The 25907-nt window shown below is 35.8% G+C and overlaps 3 protein-coding genes across 3 annotated transcripts; 1 reads left to right on the top strand and 2 right to left on the bottom strand.

Annotated features, from left to right (window-relative positions):
- Positions 1-1006: 1006 nt before the first annotated feature.
- Positions 1007-4271, bottom strand: pdp2 (putative pyruvate dehydrogenase phosphatase isoenzyme 2). The gene is made up of 2 exons (XM_073850409.1): positions 4236-4271; positions 1007-3730 (listed from the first exon to the last, which is right to left on the bottom strand). The coding sequence occupies exon 2, from the start codon at positions 3684-3686 to the stop codon at positions 2100-2102; it is 1587 nt and encodes a 528-aa protein (XP_073706510.1). The 5' UTR covers positions 3687-3730; positions 4236-4271; the 3' UTR covers positions 1007-2099.
- Positions 4272-4868: 597 nt separating this feature from the next.
- Positions 4869-20642, top strand: terb1 (telomere repeat binding bouquet formation protein 1). The gene is made up of 20 exons (XM_073850209.1): positions 4869-4875; positions 6076-6201; positions 6310-6438; positions 6560-6688; positions 6809-6869; positions 8012-8109; positions 8238-8366; positions 8444-8596; positions 8683-8814; positions 10357-10482; positions 10855-10970; positions 12804-13016; positions 13167-13459; positions 13785-13849; positions 13967-14062; positions 14194-14454; positions 16141-16182; positions 17328-17398; positions 19162-19329; positions 20595-20642. The coding sequence occupies exons 1-20, from the start codon at positions 4869-4871 to the stop codon at positions 20640-20642; spliced, it is 2463 nt and encodes an 820-aa protein (XP_073706310.1).
- Positions 20643-21463: 821 nt separating this feature from the next.
- LOC141345947 (uncharacterized) lies at positions 21464-24395 on the bottom strand. The gene is made up of 2 exons (XM_073850866.1): positions 24325-24395; positions 21464-22659 (listed from the first exon to the last, which is right to left on the bottom strand). The coding sequence occupies exon 2, from the start codon at positions 22649-22651 to the stop codon at positions 21953-21955; it is 699 nt and encodes a 232-aa protein (XP_073706967.1). The 5' UTR covers positions 22652-22659; positions 24325-24395; the 3' UTR covers positions 21464-21952.
- Between the last annotated feature and the right edge of the window lie 1512 nt (positions 24396-25907).

Here is a 25907-nt window from a genome sequence, read left to right as displayed (position 1 = left end):
ATATATATATATATATATATATATATATATATATATATATATATATATATATATATATATATATATATATATATATATATATATATATATATAGTGTTTCCTGTCTGTTGTTGTGATGAAATGAGATACTCAAAATTCCCTCTGTAAAGACTTTTGACTCTATGTCAAAAAAATTGATCAAGAATTTTGAAACTGGCTTCATCCAGTGTTTAGATTTTTGTACTACAAATGTATGCAAATTAGCGCATATTTCATTAAATACTGCTTCATTTGCATATTTAAACCTAACATTTTAGAAAACTTGTAATAAAAATGTTTGCAATTATCAATGTTATCAATCATCTGAGTAAGTAAGGTGATAACTATTAGTTTTTTTTACCCTATTCACCTGCAGTGTCTCACCTTAATTGTAATAATCCAGTCTGACAACAGCCAGTGCTCCACACATAAACCACTGTCATAAATAATGCCATAAATAGATTTTCTTTATCAATTAACTTCTATTAACTAAATTACATTTGGTGTGACCATCCTTTGCATTTAAAGCAGCTTTTGCCCTAGGTGCACTTGCGTCTCTTGAAGCATCTTTGAGACATTGTTACAGTCTTTCTGGATTTAGTCTGTCCCAGTTTGTTCTGTTTCTTAATGTCATTCCAGACAGACTGGATGATGATAAAATCAGATCTCTGTGGGAAGTATTGGCTGTTTTCAGACACCTTGTGCAAACAAAAATCTCACTGGATTATTACAATCAATGGCAAAATGAATGTTTGGAAATGTAAACTGATATTTCCTACTGACACACTACAGCAAAAGATAGAAATAATTGATTTAAAAAGAACAGAGAATCAAGTTTCTATTTTACCATTTTAAATCGTTGAGATGTTTTTGCATAATTTAATTTAATAACCATGTTTTTATAAGGGGACACGACATTGAGTCATTATTAGTGTCTGTTGCTTCTTTCTTTGTGCCATTATGAAATATCAACAGATCAACAAGTCAATTTGGATCAAATGTCTTTTAATAACCAAAGAGTTAGATTATAACAGACATACAGACAAAATTTTAAATTCTGCAGTGAAAATATATTATCTTGTTCCCAAATTTCAAAAAGAGGAGAGGTTCTGAAGTTTGTCACTCACATTAAACCAGAACAAATATAGACACAAATAACAGAAATGTAAAAAGCAAAACATTGTTTACTATTAGGAAACATGATGCACCAGTTTTACTTCATAAATCCACATACAGAACAGACAATTTTGCTAAAGCTAAATTATTTTGAAATGTACTTGCAAGTTGATGTAACGTTTATGTAAAATGTAACACATAATACAACCTTCAATAAAACTGGCCCTTATGACCTTCATACTTTGCACTGCAAATATTATCAGTTTAACCATTGACAAGAATTCTGTTGTGACTCACTGTAGTACTTTGACACAGTCACTACAAAGTGCAAAGTGAAAATGCCTCAGCAGAAAGAACAAAGTGTGCTAAATTAATGTAAACTTCAGGCTGCACAGCTACAGAATAAATTCAAGTAAAATAATTATAATTATTTTAATTCTAGTGCTGTAAAAATAATTCAAATCACAACAGATCCTAGATAAACCCAATTTAAATATGATTAAAGACATGTAGACATTAACTATTTCAACAAAACAGCCAAAGCACAAAAAGATTTCTATAGCCACTAGAGACATAAAAGGTGCAAGGTATAAGGAAAAGCAGCATAAGAGGCTGAAAAATAGCCAGTTATAATTATAGAGGTGTTTTTTGATTTGTATGCTAGCTCTACGTGCCACTGATAGAACTACATAAACAGATTAAGACTTTACCTTCACATTTGTAACCCATAAAATGTAATTTAAAGTGAGTCACTGAATTCTACCCATTGGTTGCATTCACATTTTCCAAAACATAATGAAAGCATCTATTGTGAACTCAAATTAATGTCAGCTGTAGGCATTTTTAAGTGTATGCAACAATCTAAAACAAAGTAAGGAACAAGAAAAACACATTTAAAAATGCAATAAAAAAAATCACAATTCTTCAAATATAATTTTACCTATAAAACTTAAAAATGTTGTTCTTTATTGTTTAACAGTTTTGTTTGAGTTGGGGTTAAAATAAATCACAGTGACAGTGATGTCATCTCGGTACATGCGTGCCAAATCGCTAGGCAGAGCCAGCATGGTTGCCAGTCTCTCCTGGTCCATCTCTCCATATTCATTTGTGCCCAGTGCATGGCGAATCAAATGCGTGGCTCCATTCACATCCAAAGCGGGTGTTGCCCTGGCCCGTCGCCGCAGCAGCAGCTGGTGCATTTGTCCCAAGTTGAGCTGGCTGGCTGAAACTGGAGCTTGCAGATGAATCCCAGTCAGATGTTCTGCCACAAGCCTGACTGCCTCATCATTGGTCATCTCGTCCCAGAGACCATCAGAGGCCAAAATCAAAAAGCGGTCCTGCGGTCGAAGCCGGTGGTAGGTTACCTCTGGTGTGGCTTCTAAATAAGGTGGGGTGAGATAATTAGGTGGAGCGTATTGATAAAGATTCAGCGCTTCTAAATCAGAGTCTCCATTCTCTAGAACACTCTGCTGGAGCTCACGACTCCATTTGAAGCGAACGTCTCCAAACGCACGAAGTGGCATCAGGACCCCGAGCAGCCTGTCGTCTACGATTATGGTTTGCCGTTCACTATCCGGGTGCTGCCGCCATACTCGCTCCACCTCGACTACATTGGCAGCGTTGTGATCTTGTGTGAGTGGCAAAGCACTCCAGCTCCCATCATGCTCCTGAACGCCCAAAACCGCCCGACAGTCTCCTGCATTTGCAATATGCACACCTTCTGGTCCAACGTGAGCCACACAAGCCGTACAGCCAGCGAAGGCGGCCTGGATGGCCGTGCTTCGCATCAGGTCATTTGCGAGTGGCACCTGCGCCTCGAGAGAAAGATCTGTGTCTAGTCGTTGGAAAGCATACGTGAGAGCATCTGCGGGACGCATGCCATTACCGTGTTCTTCACTCGCCAGAAGCTCCTGCCAGTAAACACGCAAATGATTTACATAGAGAGCTGCTGATTCCCTGTAGTTGTAGTCGTTGTGGTGCTTGTACCACTGAAGAATGGGCGGCACGGGTCGTAAGGTCTCCATGGCGGCCTCTAGATCCTCTAGGACAGACTCTGACATCATGGATACAGCGATGTAATAAGGCAGACGCTCACTGACCGCTTGCGCACACGCATGTCCGCCGTGTCCATCAAACACACCAAACAGCATGCCACGAGTTTGAAGGCAGCTGGCACTGCTGCGTCGGTCCTCTAGCGGAGTGTTGGCTGAAAGCTGGTTGCTTTCAAACCTCAGCACTGGGCTGGGACCACCACGGCCATCAAACTCTGGAATCCGAACGGATTGCTCATTAGCACGCAGAACTGCGTTGATCTGCAGCCTGCTCATCTGGAAGTCCATTTCACGTCTTGGAGTGCGCAGTGTGTTTTCTACTTCCTGTTCTGAGCTTTCATCTGATCGACCATCACGGGAGGAGAAGCCCCGGGCTTTAGAAGGTAACAAGCAGGTTCTACACAGTGCATCAGGTAAAACATACTGACTGGGTGCAAAGAAACTGGTCAGATGTCTTCCACCAGTGTAAAGGAGGAGCCTTGAACGCAAATAGCCAGACATCACTGCCTGGATGCAGTGATTGAAGCAGTTTACAACTCCAGCATCTGGGAAAACACAACGTGAAATCACAATATTTACTAACAGCCAGATCTTTAAATCTTAAATTAATCTAAAATTGCCGAAAATGGTTAAAAAGTGCATAAACAGTTGTGTCCTGCAGGTTCACGTCAGTGATATAACCAATAAAGATTAAGAAATTTTAATACTATATAATGTTATGAACTCGTAGATCATGCAGAATCTTCAAAGTGCGCATCTAGCTGTGATTGCAATTTAATAAATCCAACAGCAAGGCTTTCTCGTATCTGACAGGGTAAAAAAATAAATCTATAAACGTATAAGCACTGTTCACTTCAAGGTTTTGGTGCAAAACGTGCTAGCTTTACAAGCTATCATACCGGCTTTCGTTATGATTGGTAAATGTAATGGTTAATTTTACACTTTAGTGATGTTTTCTGCACCTATGTGTAATTGGAGACAAGTGCTGTAACAATTCTCATCAAAGAGCAGCTTTAATATGTGTAAATGTTGAGTCAAACAGACACATACCTGTCAATGCTCGCTGAATTATCTTCTTCTGCTTTTCAGTTCCATCGTAGCAAATTGCAAACATTCAGCTTAGAGCGCCCTCTGCAGCCTCGTGTGTGCGCAACATTCACGGCGCCGCCTATTTTTTTATGTAGATGAAGATATATATGAAATCGTTAGTAATTAAGTCGTTTGTGTTATAGACACACATTAAAAATAAATTTAAATTTAAATAAATTTAAATGACTTAATGACTAATTTTGTCCAAACCAGTCACTTTTTTTCAAACCAGTCACATCACGTGATTCAAAACAGCGGCACGTTACGAAGCGGGAATAAAGTTCTTCAGTTGAAATGGCGTTGGTCTTTCATGTCGACGTTTCTAGCCTCATCAACAATATTTACAAACTTTTTTTGTAAAAACTTTAGGATTGGGGCTTGGATATAATGTAAGCTATCCAAACCCTTCAGCCAGAAAGTAAGTATTGTGGCGTTCAGCGAAGTTGAAGGAATATTTGCGTATTATTATATTGTTATTATTTATTGACCGTTTATGTAACCTTACCAATTCTACAAGATTTGTTATTTTTTGCAGGATACAGTGACACTGATCGTTTTGGTGGAAATGATGGTATAATGACTACAAAATGAACAATGGAAGGTCAGCATTATATCATAAAACTCTACAGTTTATTTTAGTAACAATATGACAACTTTTTTTAAATATCATTATTAAATAGTATACACTACTAGTCAAAAGTTTTTAAACAGTAAGGTTTGTAATGTTTTTTTTAAAGAAGTCTCTTTTGCTCACCAAACCTGCATTTATTTGATCCAAAATACAGCAAAACAGTAAAGTTTTGAAATATTTTTACTTTTTAAAATAACTTTTCTTTTTTAATATATTTTAAAATGTACTTTATTCCTGTGACCAAAGCCACATTTTTAACATTATTGTCAATATTTTTTATTGTCAGTATTTATTCATACTTTGATGAATAGATAGATCCAAAGATCAGCATTTATTTGAAATTAAAAGCTTATGTAATATTGTACACTATACTATTCAAAAGCTTGGAGTAGTAGAATTTAATAGATTTTTTTGGGGTAAGAAATGATAAAAATGAATACTTTTATTTATCAAGGAATATTTTTGAAATTGATTAAGTGATGATAAAGACATTTATAATGTTACAAAAGGTTTCTATTTCAGACAAATGCTGTTCTACTGAACTTTCTATTCATCAAATAAACCTGAACAAAATCTGCTCAGCTGTTTTCAAGATAATAATAATAATGATGTTTTTTGAGCAGCAAATCAAAATATTAAAATGATTTCTGAAGGATCATGTGACTGGAGTAATGATGTTAAAAATTCAGCTTTGAAATCACAGGAGTAAATGACATTTTAAAATATATTCAAATAGAAAATTTTACTGCTTTTGCTGTACTTTGGATCAAATAAATGCAGGCTTGGTGAGCAGAAGAGACTTCTTTAAAAAAACATAAATTAAATTATTTTAAATTCTTTAAAAATGTACTTGATCTTGATCTTCTTTAAAAATCTTATTGTTCAAAAATGTTTGACTGGTACTGTAAAATATTATTCTTATACAACTTTAAAATATCTTGAAACTTCTTAATTTGCAAAACAAAATGGTAAACAATTTTTGAAACGTTAAAAATGTTTTTAATGACTAAAATCCTTTACTTTCACTGATTTGTGTTCTGTTAAAATGTACCTGGTTTTATGTTAAAGTGGAAACATAAAATGTGTTAATATTGTGTTTTATTGCACAATACCCATCTGCTGTACAGATCCAAGTACATATTTTGCCTTCCAAGCTTAATGACTTAACAGTCTTCACGTTTTCAGCTACCAAGACAGATCTGCGTCTGTTACTGGAATGTCTGAAATACCAGATGAAATGGCCTGGCTCGCAAAAACAAGCTCTTCTTACTATCATCTCGATCTGCAAACAAAACGGTCTGATTTACAGCTCAGAACATACTCATATGCCACTGTCTCATACACAAAATATTTGTCCTTAATGACCCTTTTGATTGTCTTTAATGATTGTTCTTCATGCATCAGACCAGTATGTGGAGTTCTTTAGAGAGATTGGAGGAATTTCCTTCATCTATAACCTGTCAAAGTCCAGCACGTTCTCTCAGGTTAAAGAGACCGCTCTATTTACACTTGCATCCTTGGCTGAATTACATGGTGTGTATGCAGTTAATATTTTATATACATGTGTATCTGTGTGTGGTTTTATAATTCTATTGTTAAATAGTTAATATTTGAAATCCAACATTTAACTATAAACATATTCACATCTTTGCAGAGAGCTGTAAACAGTCACTGTGCAATGAGGAGACGTTTCGTGACTTAGCGCAGCATCTGGAACAGAAAATGCCTCTGACGGAAAAAAGAGTAGTGGTGTACATGCTGTCTGTGTTGGTTGCCAACAACAGTAAGGTTCACCGTAAAACTTACGTCCAGTGAGACCATTCCTGTGCTGATACTGTGGTTTTGCAGAGTGGCGAGAGAACAGTTTGGCAATTCACAAATGTATGTGTGTTTTCTGTTCCAGGATGTGGACAAACTCTTGCTAAAACCTCCAGGTGTATCGAAACCTTGCTCAATTTGTTCAGGTACTCACATTATGTTCAGTTTGTTCAGGTATACATAGTTATCTGCCTTTATTTTTGATGCTGTATCAAAGACTGTCACAGAAGAGAAGAAACTGTTGAACAAAGTCGTTATTTTTGTTTTCTTTGCACACAAAAAGTATTCTCGTACCTTTATAAAATTGTGGTTGAACCACTTATGTCACATGGACTATTGTAGCAATGTTCTTGCTTTCTTGGCCTTGAATATGTCAGATGTGTTGCCGTCTATGCAGGGACAGAAAGCTCTCAGATTTCATCAAAAATATCTTAATTTGCGTTTCGAAGAAATCGAAGGTCTTACGGGTTTGGAACAACATGAGGATGAGAAACTAATGAGAGAATTTTCATTTTTTGGGTGAGCTATCCTTATAAATGAATTGTTCAGCCAAAAACTGAAAATTCTGTCAATATAATATGTCAAAGTTGTAAATTTTTCTTTTTATGTCAAAAATAATCAGGATATTAAGTAAAGATTATGTTCCATGAAGATATTTTGTAAATTCCCTACCATAAATATGTCAAAACCTAATTTTTGATTAGTAATATGCGTTGCTAAGAACTTCAGTTGGACAACTTTAAAAGCCGGTTTTCTTGATATTTTGATTTTTTGCATCTGGATTTCAGATTTTCAAATAGTTGTATCTCAGCCAAATATTGTCCTATCCTAAAAAAACGTATGTCAATGGTACATCAAGCTTATTTATTCAGCTTTCAGATAATGTATAAATCTCAATTTTGAAAAATGTACCCTTATGACTGGTTTTGTGGTCCAGGGTCACAAATTGGTTTGCAACAACACATTGAAAAAACAATTTTCACTCAAAAAATGCTAGTAAATTTCACACAATAAAATTAAACATGAGATTTTGAAGCAGAAAACTGAAATAGAATTTTCCTGTAAAACAGACCACAGACAATGTCCTGGATAAATAAAAAACATTCCCAAACATAAAATAATATGCTCCACTACTTGGTACGGAAGGGGAACATTTCAAACACTGTCTGGTGTTTTGTTGAAATGAATCACAGAAATCCAGATTAACATCTGGAAATTCACTTAAACACTCCTCTGCTGCTCAACAGAACCAGATTTCAGTTTATTGTTTTCTTATGCCACTTTTCAGGCACAGTTTTCCAGATTCCAATGCATCTTATGAGCAGCTGCAATTGTGGGCCACTGTGTCTAGTGCTCTTTGTGGCTCCGTCAACAACCCTCAGAATGGTATGGTTATATTCTCCATCCCTTCTCTATCTTTTTACCATTATCCATCATTAAACCCTTAATCTTTGTTTAGATTGAGATTGAGAGACACATTTTTATTTCAAAATCTTCCAATGTGTTTATGACAGAAGAGAATCAGAATGCATGTATGCATGTGTTTCCCCTGGTGAAGACCTGGCTGCAGGAAGTGGCATTGCCCAGGGCAGAGCTGGCACAGCCTATATGCTCATTTATTGGCATGACTGTTGCAAACAATTGTAAGCACAAACAACATCAGTACAGACTAACATATAATGCCACATTATGTGCTCTCATGCAAATATGTGCTTTTCAGCTTGTGCTCAGGAGTATTTTGTATCAGTGGGAGGCCTGGGTTCACTCTCAGACACTCTTACCAGAGTTTTGTCTCAGTCTGCACACAGTGCTTCTGCTTGTAAGGTGGCTACAGTAATCACTAAAACACTCTCTGCCTGCATCTCCAACAATGGTAAGACACATGCACACACACTCCAAGAGAACTGTACTGGGTTGTATTGGGTTCTCCATTTCTTTAGTTTTTTTTTTTTGTTTCAGAGCAGTTGGTATCTTCCTTATCAAAGTTGAAGGTCATTCCAGGGCTGTTGTGTCTCTTGTCCAGCCCAAACCTTGACCCACAAGACCAGCTCGCTGTGGTGTTGACAATTGGACACTTCACGGATGCCTGTGGTAAGTTTGTGGGTTACTGATGGTGGTAAGAATGGCATTCTACTCATACAGTTAAGGTCAAAAGTTTACATACACCTTGTAGAATTTGCAAAATGTTTATTATTTTACAAAAAAGGGTACATACAAAATGCATGTTATTTAAAACTGACCTGAATAAAATATTTAACATAAAAGACATTTACATATAGTCCACAAGAGAAAATAGTATGTTTTTTTGGGGGGGCGTTTACATACGCTTGATTCTTAATACTGTGTTGTTACCTGGATGATCCACAGCTGTGTTTTTTTTTGTTTTTTTTGTTTAATGATAGTTGTTCATGAGTCCCTTGTTTGTTCTAAAATTTTTTGTTTTTTTAGCATTTTGTATATTTGAATATTTTCCTACAATGACTATATGATTTTAAGATTCAGCTTTTAAACTAAGGACAACTGAGGAAGGAACTCATATGCAACTATTACAGAAGGTTCAAACACTCACTGATGCTTTAGAAGGAAACACAGTGCAATAAGGGGGGTGAAAACTTTTTGAATTTGAAGATCAGGGTAAATTTAATTTATTTTGTCTTCTGGAAAACATGTAAATATCTTCTGTAGCTTGTGAAGGGCAGAACTTAATGAAAGAAATATGATTTAGGCAATGTAAGAAAAATGGACATATCATCATTTTATTCAAAAGTTTTCATCCCCTGGGTCTTGATGCATAATTTTTCCATCTGGCGCATCAGTGAGCGTTTGAACCTTCTGTAATAGTTGCAAATGAGTCCCTCAGTTGTTCTCAGTTGACAAAATGGATCTCAAAATCATACAGTCATTGTTGGAAAGGGTTCAAATACACAAGAATGCTGAAAAACCAAAGAATTTGTGATACCTGAAGGATTTTTGTGAAGAACAGCGGGCAGTTTAATGTTTAGGACAAACAAGGGACTCATGAACAACTATCACTAAACAAAAAAAAACAACTAACATTCAGGTAACAACACAGTATTAAGAATGTGTATGTAAACTTTTGAACGAGTAATTTCTATCAATTCAACTATTATTTTCTCTTGTGAACTATATGTAAACATATTTTACAAAAAAAATGCATTTTGTATGATCCCTCCTATTTTGTCAAAATAATGAACATTTTGCAGATTCTGCAAGGTGTATGTAAACTTTCAATCTCAACTGTATATGTTACACTGCAAATGATAAAGTAAGCTGTAGATTTGAATTTCTGCAATTTAGCCCAATGCACTTAAGCTACAGACTCCATTCAAATTGGGTATTGTAGAGAGTTTAAATATGATTTTTAAAAGATATTTAAAATAATAATACATTCAAGTAAATTAAAATTAATTATTGTACTTTTAGCTATGACTGGTCTTCTTTCTTATTTAAGTAAAATTTCTTGCATCTGTTTCACCACACATGGCTGCTTTTGCACTGCAAATATAAATAACCTCACACTGTTTTGCTGTCTTCCAAGCACTGGTGTTTCCTTTGGGAAATCCATATCTTGTATATTATTATAATTAGTCTGTCTGTTCCCTGTCTGTGCAGTAGAGCATCAATCGCAGTTGTTGTCGGCAGGAGGTTTGCCTGTTATGATTTCCCTGCTTACTGAGGCTAGTGATGAAGAGGTTAGAAAGGCAGCCATGTTCGTACTGCACACCTGCAAGAGAATCAGTGAGTTATGTGTTTTAATATTTATACATGTTCACACTATATGGCTGTAGTAACAGGCAGAAGTTATTGCTAAAGAGTCTTTGCCAGGAAACAAAGATTTTCACAATGCAATAATAGTGACAAATATATTTCTTTAAATAAAATGCAAATCAATAGATTAAAAAAGCCTGAAAATAAAAAAGACTTACTCAGGACAGTACTAGTCTATAAAATACACAGTCACCAGTGGTGTCAGTCGTGATGATATGCTATAAATTTCAGATGCACCACATCACAGCACTAGTAACTATACCCTTCTTTTAATGTCCTGCTTTTATTAAACTGACTCTTTGGCACATGAGGATTTGTCATTCTTTTTCCCTCTCCACCCAGCTGAATCATTAGGTGCAGGTTTGTCAACTGTGGATGTACAGGAGGGGAGTGACATGGAGAGTCAGTGGCGGTCCGCTGGAGAAATCCTCCAGAGAATACAGCACCTGGAGAAAAAGGTTTTTATTTCACCAAGCGCTTCCCTTTAAAAGTCATATTATAACGTACATGAGATTTTGGTGTTTTTGAGTGCATTCATTTTTTTACTTTTTTAATTCTTTAACATTTCCAAGAGCATTCTAGTGTTATTTAGTCCATAAGTTCTTAAGTCTTTACAAACAAAATGTAACAAGATGTAGGAATGTAATGATGTCAAAACCCAAACAAATTAGAATATAATACTAATACTAATAACAATTTTATATTATTGTTATTCCTATGACAGTAATACTCATATATTATGAAACTGTTGCACTGTAAAATAAATGAAAATGAATATTTCATAAATATATTCGTTTTGCTTTACACTACAGTAGGGAAATTACAATACTTATTTTCTAATTTCTACCACTGAAAGAGATATTGGATTTGGACTGCAGTTATCAATCGCTAGCTGTCAGCAATTCATACTGCACTTAAAGGAGTAGTTCACTTTCAGAACAAAAATGTACAGATAATGTACTCACCCTCTTGTCATCCAAGATGTTCATGTCTTTCTTTCTTCAGTTGTACAGAAATTATGTTTTTTGAGGAAAACATTTCAGGATTTCTCTCCATATAATGGACTTCTATGGTGCCCCCGAGTTTGAACTTCTAAAATGCAGCTTTAAAGGGCTCTAAATGATCGCAGCTGAGGAAAGAAGGGTCTTATCTAGCAAACGATCGGTTATTTTCTTTAAAAAATTACAATTTATATACTTTTTAAGCTCTGTGTGTACTCTGTGTATTCCAGTTCATGACAGTTAGGGTATGTCGAAAAACTCCCATCTCATTTTCTCCTAAAACTTTAAAATTGTTTTACCTTTTTTTGTAAAGGGTGTTCGATCTTCTTTGCACGTTCACTTAGTAAACACTGGGTCGGTACTTCTGGAGGTTCCATCAGAGTTCATGCAGAGCTAGGCAAGATGAGCGTTTGAGGTTAAAAAGTATATAAATTGTGAATGGTTTTTCGAAAATAACCGATCGTCTCACTAGATAAGACCCTTCTTCCTCAGCTGGGATCATTTAGAGCCCTTTGAAGCTGCATTTAAGCTGCTTTTTGGAAGTTCAAACTCGGGGACACCATGGAAGTCTATTATATGGAGAGAAATCCTGAAATGTTTTCGACTGTCCATCTCTTTATTTTGATAGAAAACTCCAGCTTCAGTGAAAACAGGCTTACAAAAACATGTCTCACTACAAATCTAGTGAAATGCTGTAATCATCTGCCGCAAAAATAAAGTGTAACTGGTGGCCGTTGCATTCCCAAATGTGAGCTAAACTAAAGTTCACTGCATTCACTGTAAACTGAGCTGTTCTGAGGTGCAGAAAACACCGGATCATGAGCTGATCACCTGAGGGAAAACACTTAATAAAGGGATGAAAGCATATTGTGCTTTCAGTTTTAGTTTGACAGATACTGTGCCAAAGCATAATGGCCTTAAACCCAACTTTAAGACCTTTTATGTTAGAATAAGAAGTTTAAATATATTTTAAAAACAACACTTTGCCCGGTAAGACCTTTTGTTTTATACCGTCATGTCCATGATGTTATCGAGACAGTTTTGCTATCGTGATACCGCGATATTGAAAATACCGTTACATCCCTAACCAGATGTGATAGCATGCTATGACACCATAGACAAAGCATGTAAGTGTTTTAGAGTCCACAGAGTCATTAAATTCAAGTCAGTCCTGTGGTGGTTTTTAATTTTTAAGTCAAGTATGCTTATATTTCATGGAAAAGGAAGAGCATACTATGAATAAATTCTTCTTTTTAACTTCATTAGCTTAATTTTTTATTTGATTTTCAGATTGGTGTGAAGCTGTGGGAAAGAGACACCGAAATCCAGCAGAGCAGCAATCAGAAGTCGGCCTCATCTTTGGAATGTAATGAGGCGTGGTGGGAGGGTTCTGTGATGCGAAAGGTCAAAGGGTACCATCGAGTATGGGAGTTACACGCAACCCCTGCAAAAACTCTAGAACGACCAATCACAAATGAAATACCGTACAACAAAGACAACTCGGTGAGAATGACATGTAAACACATTAACAAATAGTAATGTGTAAATATTAAGCATTCTGTTTGAGTTTGCATCCGTTTCAACAACATATGTTTGTGTTAATTGAGATAACTAGTGTAAACATAGCATTGTTTGTTTTGTGTTTGTAAGTAGCAGTGTGTCAGCACTCAAGAGTGTTTGAATCCTGCCCAAGTCACTCACTTCAAAGGCCCTAGCTGGGAAAAGGGCAACGGGAGAGAGCATGAACAAATGAGAGAGAATGAGAGGAATATTGGCAACGAGAAGACAAGGACAGAGGGAGATGTGAAAAAGACAGACATGGAGAGGAAAAAGCAATCTGAAAGAGTGGCGAAGAGATTTAAGATATTAGACTCAGATGATGATGATGGCAACAAACCTCTACAGCACTGCAGCACACCAATAGGGGGCGGCAGAGATACACAGGGGTAAACATTAATGATAAATGTATGTTTTGCTTTAACAGTTTTGCTTGATAAATACGTAATATAGAGCAAATAAAGAGCAAACATCAGTGTCTTTCAAAAATATATTTTACACTTGTGGCTAGAAAATTTCAGCAAATAGATTTTTTGTTGGAAAATGTGAAAGTATGAGTTAATGTGAGTTATCTGAATTTCTCATTCCTAGTTGTTTTATTCAGAATATACATAATTCATTTCATGTCAATGACTTTTCAAGACAGAGTCAGTAAATTTTTCCTTCTCAAGGGAGTGACATTTCTCTCTCCGTTTTATTTTTCTTGGGTTTCAGCCCAGATATTTTCAGACATCCTGATCCCATGAAGAGAAACCAGAGCACACATGCTTGCTCTGATGGTAAATCTTACTAAAACATCACGCTCGCTTTGTGCTAAGTCACACCAAAACCTTTGATTTCTCCCCACCTCTTTGTTCATTAAAAGTTTTAGATTGTGAATTTGTGCTGTTTTTCAGATGATATGTCTCTGTGCTCTCAGCTATTAGACACAGAAATCAACAGGTTTCTGAAGCCACCATCTGCCTCTAAACCCAGCAGTCTACGCTGTGCAGGTGTCTGTATAAATGCACACAAACAAACAACACATTAGATAATAAAAGCAATACTGCCACTTTCTGTTTTTTTTGTGCTCTTACTGTTCATTTTGTCTCACATGTTCTTTTTCTCACAAATCAAATCTCAGGTTGTGTGAAACATATGAATGAGATGGACAGTCGTACATTTGGCGCTGTGTTGCGTAGCTGCAGGTTTCAGTGTGAAATGCACCTGGTGCTACGAGAGGCTGAGGATCGATTTAGGAGAAGCCAGCAGTTAAAGACTACTAGCTACACTCTAAAACACACTCACATCAACACACATGACAAAAACAGAAAGAGCACTAGTGAGGATACAGAGAGGAGCAAGAGGGAAAAACACAGGCTGAGTCATCAACCATCAGACAGATGTAAGAGACGGCGTCCACATGGTGTTTCACAGTGTCTTTGGGATTGTTGAAAGAATTGCTCCAACCTCAAATGTTTAGAGAGTAGCTTTGATAGAAAAAGGCCTGGAGAGCCAAACACACCCTCATGATTTATGTTTTTCATTAGGAGATACTTTCATCCAAAGCAACTGGAATTTATAAGTACATCCAAAGTCTGATGATCCGTTTATATTCTAACTCTATTCAGATAGATGTTAAAAATTTAAACAGTATGTGACGAATGGTCTGTGGAATTGAGATGCAATTTTATGATGATTGTGTCCCATTGCATAGAAGTATGCAGCCATTTTTCTTTAACAACAAGGTATTTTCACATGCTATAATGGCATTTTAATGCATTTGGTGCTTCTTTTCTGTTCTCTAATTCTCAGTGTTTCTTTCTCCAGATGTTAGGATCACACCCCTGAGACGCCCGAGAGAAATATACAGTAAGAGAAGTGTTCTTTCCCTTTCAGGTCAAAAGAGAATTGTAACTTTTAGACATACAGTTGATCTCAAAAGATTACATACACCTTGTAGAATCTTCAAAATGTTAATTATTACCAAAATAAGAGGGATTATACAAAATGCATGTTGTTTTTTATTTAGTATTGACCTGAATAAAATCGTTCACATAAAAGACATTTACATAAAATCCACAAGACAAAATAATAGTTGAATTCATAAAAATGACCCCGTTCACGAGTTTACATACAATTGATTTTTAATACTGTGTTGTTAAGTGAATGAACCACCGCTGTTTTTTTTTTTTGTTTAGTGATAGTTGTTCATGAGTCCCTTGTTTGTCCTGAACACTTAAACTGCTCGATGTTCTGCAAAAAAAATCTTTCAGGCCCACAAATTCTTTGGTTTTTCAGCATTTTTGTGTATTTGAACCCTTTCCAACAATGACTGCATGATTCTGAGATCCATCTTTTCACACTGAGGACAACTGATGACAACTTATTTTTCTATTACAAAATAAGAAAAATGTATACATATTCATTTTGTTCAGAAGTTTACACCCCTGGCTCTTAATGCATCGTTTTTCCTTCTGGAGCATCAGTGAGCTTTTGAACCTTCTGTAATAGTTGCAAATGAGTCCCTCAGTTGTCCTCAGTGTGAAATGATGTATCTCAAAATCATACAGTCATTGTTGGAAAGGGTTCAAATACACAAAAAAGGATTGAAGGATTTTTCTGAAGAACTACAGGCAGTTTAACTTGTTCAGGACAAACAAGGGACTCATGAACATCTATCACTATACAAAAAAGAAACCACAGCTGTGGATCATTCAGGTAACAACACAATATTAAGAATCAAGTGTATGTAAACTTTTGAGTGGGGTCATTTTTATAATTTCAGCTATTATTTTCTCTTTTAGACTATATGTAAATGTCTTTTATGTGAAATATCTTATTCAGGTAAGTAGTAAATAAAAAACAACATGGACTTTGTGGGATTCCTCTTATTTTGGTAAAATAATTAACATTTTGCAGATTCTGTAAGGTGTATATAAACTATTGATCTCAACTGTATCTCAGTTTGAAGGTAATTCATAATGTCTGTGCCACTATAAACATCTTCAAACTGCCCCGTTAATTTGATAAACGGTACATATGCATTTGCTTCTTTTTTGCTCTCTAATTCTCAGTGTTTTTTCTCCAGGTGTTAGGCTCACACCCCTGAGAAGACAGAGAGACATATACAGTAAGAGAAGTGTTCTTTCCTATTCAGGACAAAAAGACTAGCTCTTTAGTTTAGGAGTGAGGGGGAAGGAAGCATTTATAATGCCTCATAATGTCTATGCCACTATAAACATCTGCAAACTGCCCCATACATTTGATAAATGGTGCGTATGCGTGCAAAGAACTAGGCTATATTATTGAATAAGGAGTTATGTAACACGAGACTCATATGTTGCTTAAATGTCTTTCCATCTTTGCTTTCAGTTTTTTCCTTTTGCCCTCCTTTTTCCCCTCAGCCTTGCTCATTCCATTCCCTCTATTGCCGAGTTGTGGTCACTGAGTGCTGTTCAGTTGTTCCGATGTGGCTTCTTTCCCGTAACCTCAAGGCTTACTCACTGAACCTTCTAGAGATGTTCTCACTGTAATTGTCAAGTAAAGGCTAATGCAATGTCAGCCAGTCATTAACCATAATCAGACCTGGAAAGGGTGATCAGGAACCCAATCAGAAGATTTCCACTTTACATTTTACTCTTATTTAATAGACTTAATGCCTGGATGAAACAAGTAAAAGAAAAAAAATTGTGTATGTGTTTGTGTATGATAGAGAAAGACAGTGAGAGAGATAGTTGGAGCATATGTGTAGGAAAGATGGATACTAGTCTGTTCTGAACCCCACAACAAAGTTATTAGGACTGAGGTTATGACCAGACACAAGCACAAACTTGCAGGATTAAAACTCTGCAGTTCACACTTCACACACTGTTTCACTTTAACAAGATCAGTGTGTTCCAGTCCACCACTACACACGTTTGTATACTGCATCCGCATTCATACACACTAAGGGTTTTGTTTCTCTCAAGAGTTGGTGCAACAATCTGACTTTATTATACAATAAGAATTCCCCTCATGCTGAGAGGAATGTCCTGCTGTAGTCCTGCTAAAGAACAGTTTGTATTTGCTCTGTAGGATACTAGTACATGGTTCAGTACTGCGAGTGCAGTTTCACAGACTGCCCACTAAATCATTCTAAAGATCAATATACCTCCCTGCTGCCTGTGCAAATCTAACTATTTGTATTGCTGTTACCAGCATGGACACATTTTGTATGGTTTGGTTCTTTAATTCCACTTCCTGCCTCTCTTGTTCTAACTTTTCATTTTCTCTCAGGCCCAGGCATAAAAAAGAACACGGATCACAGCCATCTCAAGAAAACCTCAAAAGACTGTCTACCAAAAAATGTAAGGCACTTTTAATTAGGGCTGGGTATTGTGACCAATTCGGCGATTTGATTCGATTCGATTCTTATTTTTATGGTTTCGATTCGATTCCGATTTCGATTCGATTCGATTCGATATCGATTAGCTATCAATATTTCATTTAAAATGTTAGTTTTGCAGACATGGGATCCATATTTTGATATAAATTCTGGTAACTGAAACTCTCCTACTTAAGTTTATTACTGAAATACACATCTACATTAATAATAGGGTGCACACAGTTGTTTATTTTAAACAACTTTTATTTTAAATGAACACTGTAACAAGAAGTCATAAATATGTGCATCCATTGTACACCATGTAAACAAACTGCAAAATGCACATTACTGTAAAAAAATAAAAAGACTGTAAATGTGCAACAGTGAAATCTATTAAGAACTTCAAACATGTTTAAGAAATAAAACATTTTTCTAAATTCAAAACGTTCAAAACAGACCCATTATAAAGCCCTTGTCTGCGTATACAAAACATTCTAACTGTCCATAAAACTAACAGTTCTTAACTACAGCCTTATCATTTTTGATCACCAGATTTTTCTGCAAAAAAAAGCAACTGATCAACATGTTCTGATAGCTCCTTAGTTTGCGCTGTGATTAGATCACCAGCAGTTGAGAAAACTCTCTCAGCAGGAACACTAGTGACACCTTCAGGACGAGAGTGGAATATTCATATCCTCTTACGTGAAGCACGTGCATTAATCCCCGAATCGATATCGTTGGGGTAAACTGAAGATCGATTAAAATCGGAGAATCGATATTTTTTACCCAGCCCTACTTTTAATATTGGGTGAATTATGCCATAATTTCACACTAAGTTAACTTGCATTGAATCTGGAACATCCTATGTTGTTTTACCATATTTTTATAGTGCACACAGTCATGCATTGTTCTTTCTGTCATAATATTCTGAGTAGGGCTGCACGATAAATCGCATGCAATATCAAATGCGCATCTTGTCAGTAAAGCCGGTTCTGTAATCAATAGTAAATCTCCATCACGTGTGTCCTTTTAGATAGAGCAGCGTTTGCTACGCAGAGCTGTAGTTCATTGACAAGCTGCACAAAACCATGCAGACAATATCAGCAAGTTTGCGCAGCTTGTCAGTGAACAGCGGCTCTGTGTAGTAAACGCTGCTCTATCTAAAAGCACACACTGGCTTTACTGCGCATTTGATATTGCATGCAATGTATTGTGCAGCCCTAATTCTGAGCATAATCATGAAAAATTCATTAACTTGTTCTTTCACTGCAACAATTCACATTGACTTTAAACCAATAATATTTGTGCACTCATATGCATAATGCATATGTGACCCTGAACCACAAAACCAGTCTTAAGTAGCATGTATATTTGTCACAGTAGCTAACAATACATTGTATGGGTCAATATTATACATTTTTCTTTTATGCCAAAACTATGTTCCATGAAGATATTTAGTAAATTTCCTACTGTTAATATATTACAACTTAATTTTTGATTATTAATATGCTTTGCTAAGAACTTAATTTGGACAACTTTAAAGGCGATTTTCTCAATTTTTTTTTTTTTTTTTTTTTGCATCCCTAGATTCCACATATTCAAATTGTTGTATCTCAGTCAAATATTGTCCTATCCTAACAAACCAGAAATTTGACCCTTATGACTGGTTTTGTGATCCAGGGTCACATTTCATCTTAAGTCCCCATTTTTATCTAAATGTGAATTTGTAAAGGTTTTCTGCTTTAGTTTTCAGGCAAACACCGACAGAGACATAACTTTTCTGCTGATGAGTTGCTTTACCTCGATATGGGTGTGAAGAGGTTTGGTCACTCTTGGAACTCCATCCTCTGGACGTATCCCTTCCAGCCCGGACGCACCAATGTAGACCTGGCCAAGAAGTACCAACACATGCAGGCATGACATGACCAACAGTGAAGATCAGTTTTCTGAATACTGTAACTTAGGGATATGCGATATATATATATTGTTTGCGATAATATCTCAAGTGCACTACTGCACATGCGCATTTAGAGTTCATGCTTTCACTACGCCATTTAGTCTATTAAAACACATTTAGAATTCCCCCAAAATTTAGGATAAAGGGGGAAATATGACTTTTAAATGTCTTTTATATTTATATAATCTGATATAGTTAAAAGTACGCAAAGTGTACTTTTTTTTTCTCCAGATATCAGCAACGATTGCAAATGTGACATTTGATTTTATAAAACAGTCCGATTTTCAATAAGTTAATATTAATTGACTTACATTTAGACACAATTTCCAGTTTTTGCTCTCTTTTCATCAAATAAAAAGTTCCAACAAAGCCACAGCAGAACTGTTTTGCGTCTCTGAGCAACACACAAGAATTTACTTATTAAAATGTAAGAATTTAACACCAAAGATGATGCGTACATTTAATTAGATTAGAAAAAAATTGGCCTTATAAAGGTAAAAATGCCCATAAAAGGTAAAAATCAATTTAAACTTTATTGGAAAAGTTTATTTCTGTTACTGATGCAAAACGAGGATGATTCACATTACAGTAATGAGAAACTGGAGAAGTGCTAAATTAAGCCAAAAAAAAATCGGAACATCAGCATATTAGAATGATTTCTGAAGGATCATTTGACACTAAAGACTGGAGTAATGATTTTGAAAATATTTTTTTGCATCACAGAATGAACATTTTAAAATACAAATGTTTAAAAATAATATATATAAAACGTATTTTAAAAGAAATGCAGGCTTGATGAGCATGAAAAAATCTTACTGACCCCAAACTTTTAAAAAGTTGTGTGTTTATTTGTGTATTATTTAAAGTGAATAGTAATGATTAAATAAACCGATATTCGAATCCCAGCAAACGAATAATCTCACTAAGAGGAAATGCTAAAGAAACTGTGGCCGCTTTGGTATGTGACCGTCACACTGTTGCATAACGCAGTCTGTTCTTCTGGTTGTCTTTCTCAGTTCAAAACAACAACATGATATGTCCCACATTTGATGTACAGGCCATCAGATGTTAGTTATATTGCCGTGCCAGTACCTTCATAGCTGTGGTATTATCTAGCCTGTATTGTGAAAGAAGGGCACATATCATATTTTTGCTTCCTGTTTCATTTCCCTAGTTCTGCCATTTCAGAATCCTGATTCTGTTTTCTTTCTTTTACTGACAGAAAGCCAAAGCACGGGGTGTGGATCTGTCTGGGGCAGGAGACGCATAAAACATCACCAGATGAACTCATTTTCAGCCATCACAATTTGTTAAATCTTATTTGAACATGATTATTAGTTATGTATTGTAGATTTTTGTTAGAAATAGAACTAGAGAAAAGGAAAAAATATTTAGTTTTAAATGTTATATTTTTCCCCCATGCTCAATTTATTTGCAAAACAAGTCCTGTGGGTATCACAGTTACCTCTTTGTTTGTTTTCTGTCAAATCTACTTTATTTGCATGGGAGTCCACACTGTATGTATATTTGTATAAAGTTTACTTGTTGTGCAACAGCAGATTCCCTAGAGCCATGTCATCTAAATTCATTCCTCTTATGGCTGAAGTACACAAAGCTCTGTTATACAAGGATAATGAGGCATGGCATTTCCTTGAGATTCTAGCAAACGGAAGCAGCTTAATATTTCATCAAAAACTTTGCTACGCGTTCAGTACAGCAAACTCGGTTGAAATATGTTTATTTATGTGAAGCCGAAGTTTCTTGGGATAACAGCCAAAAAAGTTAACCTTAAAAAAAAATGTCCCATGAGACCCCTTTTCTCTGGAAAGAATGTCGCCCCTCTCCCCAGAAGCTTCACTGGGAATACTAGGAGAGATGTTGCTTGTTATCTTCCCAGAAACTTCCCGGGAAACTCCCATGTATTGGGATTGTTCATGCACTTCTGTGTTGAGCTTTGTTTGTACTCCAAATTAATTCTGTTGAATCAAGCTTTTCAAATATTGATGTTTTGTTCAAATGTTTGACAAGATACTTTTGCATACCACAAACATATTTGATTAAATACAAAATACAGATCAAGGAACAGTGCTGTTGTGGTGTGTTACAGTCTTTATTTTCCTTTACTACAATCATTGTTTTAATGTACATTCTTTTTCTCTTCCCCTATGGGAGACTGGCTGAACGGTTCATACACAATCACCACAAGCTTGGAAGAATATAGACCATCAAGAAAAGATATCAGAGAGCTGGTTTGCTGCTTGTCAACAAATTGGTAGGCATAACATAAGGAATGTTCATTAGATATCTGAGATGACTGGTTTTACATTTAACTTTAAACCTTTTCATGACAGGGTTGTGTAAACTTTAAAATAAGGCTTTGTCAAGCTAATATTTATGATAAAAATGACAGTTTTATGAAATTCTGCATCCAATTTGCTAACTCAGTTCAATTCTGAATGACAAACAACCCTGTTTTATGACTACATCTTCTGGGGAAAAAAAATGTAATTGTTCATTAATTTCTTGAATATTGTTCTGACATACTTGCACCTAATGACCTTCCAGCCACCGAGTAGTGGTTTATATAAGGTTGACTGCATCAACAGCATTCTGTCCCACATCTTCCAAAGTGAATGATGGATCCGAGTTAGGGATTGTGGATTCATGGGTCAGTTCACAGTCCAGAAGGTCCACTGAGGGCATCTCTACCTTATCCAGACTATCCAACAAATCCTTGTTCTCGGCTGATCCAGGATTACTAATTTTGTCTTCCACTTTCCCGCTGGTTATGGCTTCACTCACCATATTGACTCCAGAAATGAGGGCTTCTGAAATTGGAGATTTCAGGAGGTCATCCAAGAGGCTGGGTTCTTGGGGAACATCAGAATTGGCAAGATCTACCACAGGTTCAGGATCTTTCTCTGAAGCAACGGGTTCCTTCTCAATCAGGCTGACGGATGCCAACGCGGACTCCATTGCCTCAATACCTTTGTTTATAACATCTTCCACTGGTGCAGCTATCTGTTCAGTGACTGCGTTGACCGTTCCTCCTACAGCTTGTGTAAGGCTCTGCAGAACGCTGGTTGGAGAGCCAGGCTCACCGATGGTCTTCTCTTCTGCAGGCTTAGTGTCTTCTTGAACCTCGCCTTCAGAACATTTCTGCTCTGCATTTTTAGCCACAGGTGAATCCTCAGCTGTTCCAATCTCTTGTACAGCTGGACCTATTGTCTCTGCTCCTATCCCCGCTTCACTCTTCTTCCGACTGAGCTTCGCTCCCATTCTGCCTCCTTGCAATACAGAAATATAGCAGTTATTAACTATATATATATATATATATATACAACACCTCTAGTTTATCTAATACTGGAAGAACATAGTGAGAGGTTGTCATTGGGCCAAGCCCAAAAGTTTCATGGCAATGGTCTCAGACTATAAACTGAATTACAGATATTTTTACCGTTTTGCAAACGGCATAAAACAACATTATAATGGAAAGGAACTAAATCAAGAATTGTTCATCATAATTCTAAAGTTACTAACATGTAGGTATAATGTGGCCAGGGTGATTTGCATATATTTATGCAAAACATCAGCTAATGGAACATGTAGACCCAAAAACTATGTATAACCACTACTGCACTTATATATGCATACAACATATATATGTGACCCTGGACCACAAAACCAGTCTTAAGTAGCATGGGTATATTTGCAGCAATAGCAAAAAATACATTGAACGGGTCAAAATTATCAATTTTTCTTTTATGCCAAAAAATAATTAGGAAGTGAAAATGGATATTTAGTAAATTTCCTACCATAAATACATCACAACTTAATTTTTGATTAGTAATATGTATTGCTAAGAACTTAATTTGGACAACTTTAAAGGTGACAATATTTAGATTTTTTTGCACCCTCAGATTCTAGATTTACAAATAGTTGTATCTTGGCCAAATATTATCCTATCTTAACATCAATGGAAAGCTTATTTATTCAGCTTTCAGATGTATAAATCTTATTAATTTAACAAAAATTTACCCGTATGACTAGTTGACTATGACTAGGTTTTATAAACTTCAGCTAAATCAAGAACTGTTGGTCATAATTTGAAAAAGTTACTAACATGTAGGTATTACGTGGTCAGGGTGTTTTGCATAATTATGTAAAACAGCCAGTGGAACATGTAGAACGAAAAACAACTGAATTAGCTTGCCTAAATTTACATGTATAACCACTAATGCACTTTACATACAATATATATATATATATATATATATATATATATATATATATATATATATATATATATATAAGAAAAGACAAACTCTTTAAAAAACAGTATATTGGATAAAAGTCTGGAACTTGGGAAGCAGCATGGTTCCACATTTAATTATTAGATGTCTGAACATCATGTTCTGTTGTGGTTTTATTGGCTACTAAATAGGGAAGAGAAACAAGCACACATTGATGAATATGAACAGCTTCCATTAGCATTTATGTAAATTAAAACAAAAAGCTGCTCTTATTTTGCATACCCTGGACATTAAATGAAAAGCTTCTCATAAATTTACAAATATAAATTATTTTAAAATAGATAAAAGTTTATATGCAAGACAGTTTTATCTCAGCCACACCTTCCAACTGCTTAAGTGCTTTGAACACAGATCTCATCTGGGGACCACACTCAAAAAGAGATTTAAAGCACAGCCTATACTGTGAAATTAAGTTTTCAGAATAATAAACCCTGAATTAACACGGTGGAGTTTAAACACGTTATACTTTTTGCCACTGACGTGGCATCAGAACTGGAACACAGACAGAAGGACAAAGCAAAGTCCTGCTAAGACTACCGATAAGCAGGACACTTCTTTATTTTACTACTAATCTAAAACGTTAACATTACAACCTATGCATGCGTGATAAATCAAATAGTCAGTTAAGTAAAAACCTACCTTTGTTGAACAGTGAATGAGTGGAAACGCTAGCAGAGGCAGGATCTGGGATGGAGAGACTGACTGTGCAAACGGAGGAAAACTCTCGGATAGTGATGCACAGTTTCCAGACGAATCGTTTATTTGAACCGATTCTTTTGAATGATTCGTTCGAACCGATTCATTGGACTGCGTGACTGCAGAACTGCAGAAATATGCGAAATATGACTTTTCCAAGCAGTTAAAAAACACACAATGTTAAAGATAGTTAAAACTCAATATTTCACTAAATATAAACAAGTACAAGCGTACTCAGAGTGTATGAAGTGAATCTTAAGGACTGAGAAAGCACCTGAGGAGGTTTTTTCATGCGCATATGAATGTATATCGACAAAACATGTCATTATATATTAGTTAATTGTTCATTTACATACCATAAACAGCCTAAGTTTTAAAAACTCTTAACGTTTGACTATGCTAATCATAGATATGCTAATACAATTTAATTTCGCGAAAACAGATTCCGCGGCGAAAATACATGCCAGAAAGTCTGTCAAATTCGACCTAAATATTTTTTTAAACATAAATCAACTAAATTCCGCACTTCTAAGAAAATTTCATGACTTCGTTTCGAACCGGTTCATTAAAACGAACCGAGTCGTGAAAATGAATCGGATCTAATGCTACCCTTGATTGACTCCCTCCGTCAACAGGGCTGTTGGAAATTTACGTGTTCCACACAGACACTCCCTGCTCGCTCTCTTTTACAACGTCCGGTTTTAAAATGTGGAACTATTGATTAAAGTGAGTCATTTTCTGCCTCTTTGACTGCACAAACGGTTCAATGATGCCCAGGCATTCAGAGCTGTATATTTACACTGACACAGTTACACAGACACAACAAATACAGTTACTGTTCCAAACACTTTACTGACAGTATTTAGTATTTCAGGAAGTAGGCTAGAGATGATTAGCAGTATGCCACATCCTGCTTTTCATATCAGGATAAAAAATTAAGAAGGCTGAGGACAAAACTGCCCATCTGCATTGTATTTTTTCTTATATTTTGTAATATTTTATAATTTTTCATAATACTACAATACAATACATATTGCTGGTGTAAAGTTGTGTATCTTATTTAGTTTTTTTGTTGTGTGCTATTTTTTGTGGAAATTATCCACAAGATGGAGACAGAGCTGTGGATCATTTTGGCAACTTGATATGTACTAGTCTGATGTAACACTGAAAATGGACAGTGAACTTCATGTTTTTATAAGTTACCTTATGTGACCTTGAGATTAAAACATTGCTTTAGCTTTATATCTTCCCTTTTAATATTCTAGAATCTACTACATTCATGCAATTTCATCGCTCTCTTTATTTCTTTCTCTACTCTTTCTCTTGTTTGCATGCATGCAGTCATGTGCTTTTGCTATAGATGATGGCAGCTGTTGTTGTTAGCAGTAATTGTACAGCTGAAGCTGTAATTGCAGAGCTGTGAGAACTAGCTGCTTGTGTAATGAGTGCGAGAGACAGAGAGATGAAGCTGTTATCACTCTTAAGACTCTCAATCCCCTTATTTTGATTCCTCTCTCAGTGTCTGT

This window comes from Garra rufa, chromosome 11 (assembly GCF_049309525.1).
Source record: "Garra rufa chromosome 11, GarRuf1.0, whole genome shotgun sequence".
NCBI classification, from domain to species: domain Eukaryota; kingdom Metazoa; phylum Chordata; class Actinopteri; order Cypriniformes; family Cyprinidae; genus Garra; species Garra rufa.
This window is presented reverse-complemented; position numbering and strand designations above follow the sequence as displayed.